We start from the raw sequence: 279 nt of genomic DNA, 5'->3' as shown, positions 1-279 counted from the left end.
GCCGCAGCGCCCTGAGCCAGGAGTTCACGAACGGTCTCGGCGAGGACGAGACGAGCTCCGCGGCGCTGGATATCGGCCGGGGCGTCGTCGGCACGTTGGGCGCCATGGGGTCCGACGCGCAGAAGAGCACCTTCACGGTCCTGGCCGACTCGGGGATTCAGGAGAAGGTGGCCAATCTCCTGAGCAGGTTAGGGGAGATTCGTTTGGTGGTCGATGCTGAGGGTAGGGACTGTGGTGGTAAGGATGGGTGTGTTCGGAACGGTACTGATGATCATACGG

General features: G+C 63.4%; 1 protein-coding gene across 1 annotated transcript in view; it reads left to right on the top strand.

The window, feature by feature from the left end:
• LOC119585257 overlaps positions 1-279 on the top strand; it is a gene marked incomplete in the record, with an annotated part of 12,687 nt that overhangs the window by 5,466 nt on the left and 6,942 nt on the right. Inside the window, 1 exon segment of the mRNA XM_037933925.1 lies at positions 8-187. Coding sequence (XP_037789853.1) covers positions 8-187 — 180 coding nt within the window.

This window comes from Penaeus monodon, chromosome 19 (assembly GCF_015228065.2).
Source record: "Penaeus monodon isolate SGIC_2016 chromosome 19, NSTDA_Pmon_1, whole genome shotgun sequence".
Classification (NCBI taxonomy): Eukaryota; Metazoa; Arthropoda; class Malacostraca; order Decapoda; family Penaeidae; genus Penaeus; species Penaeus monodon.
Note: the sequence above shows the minus strand (reverse complement) of the source record. Positions and strands in the feature narration are given on the sequence as shown.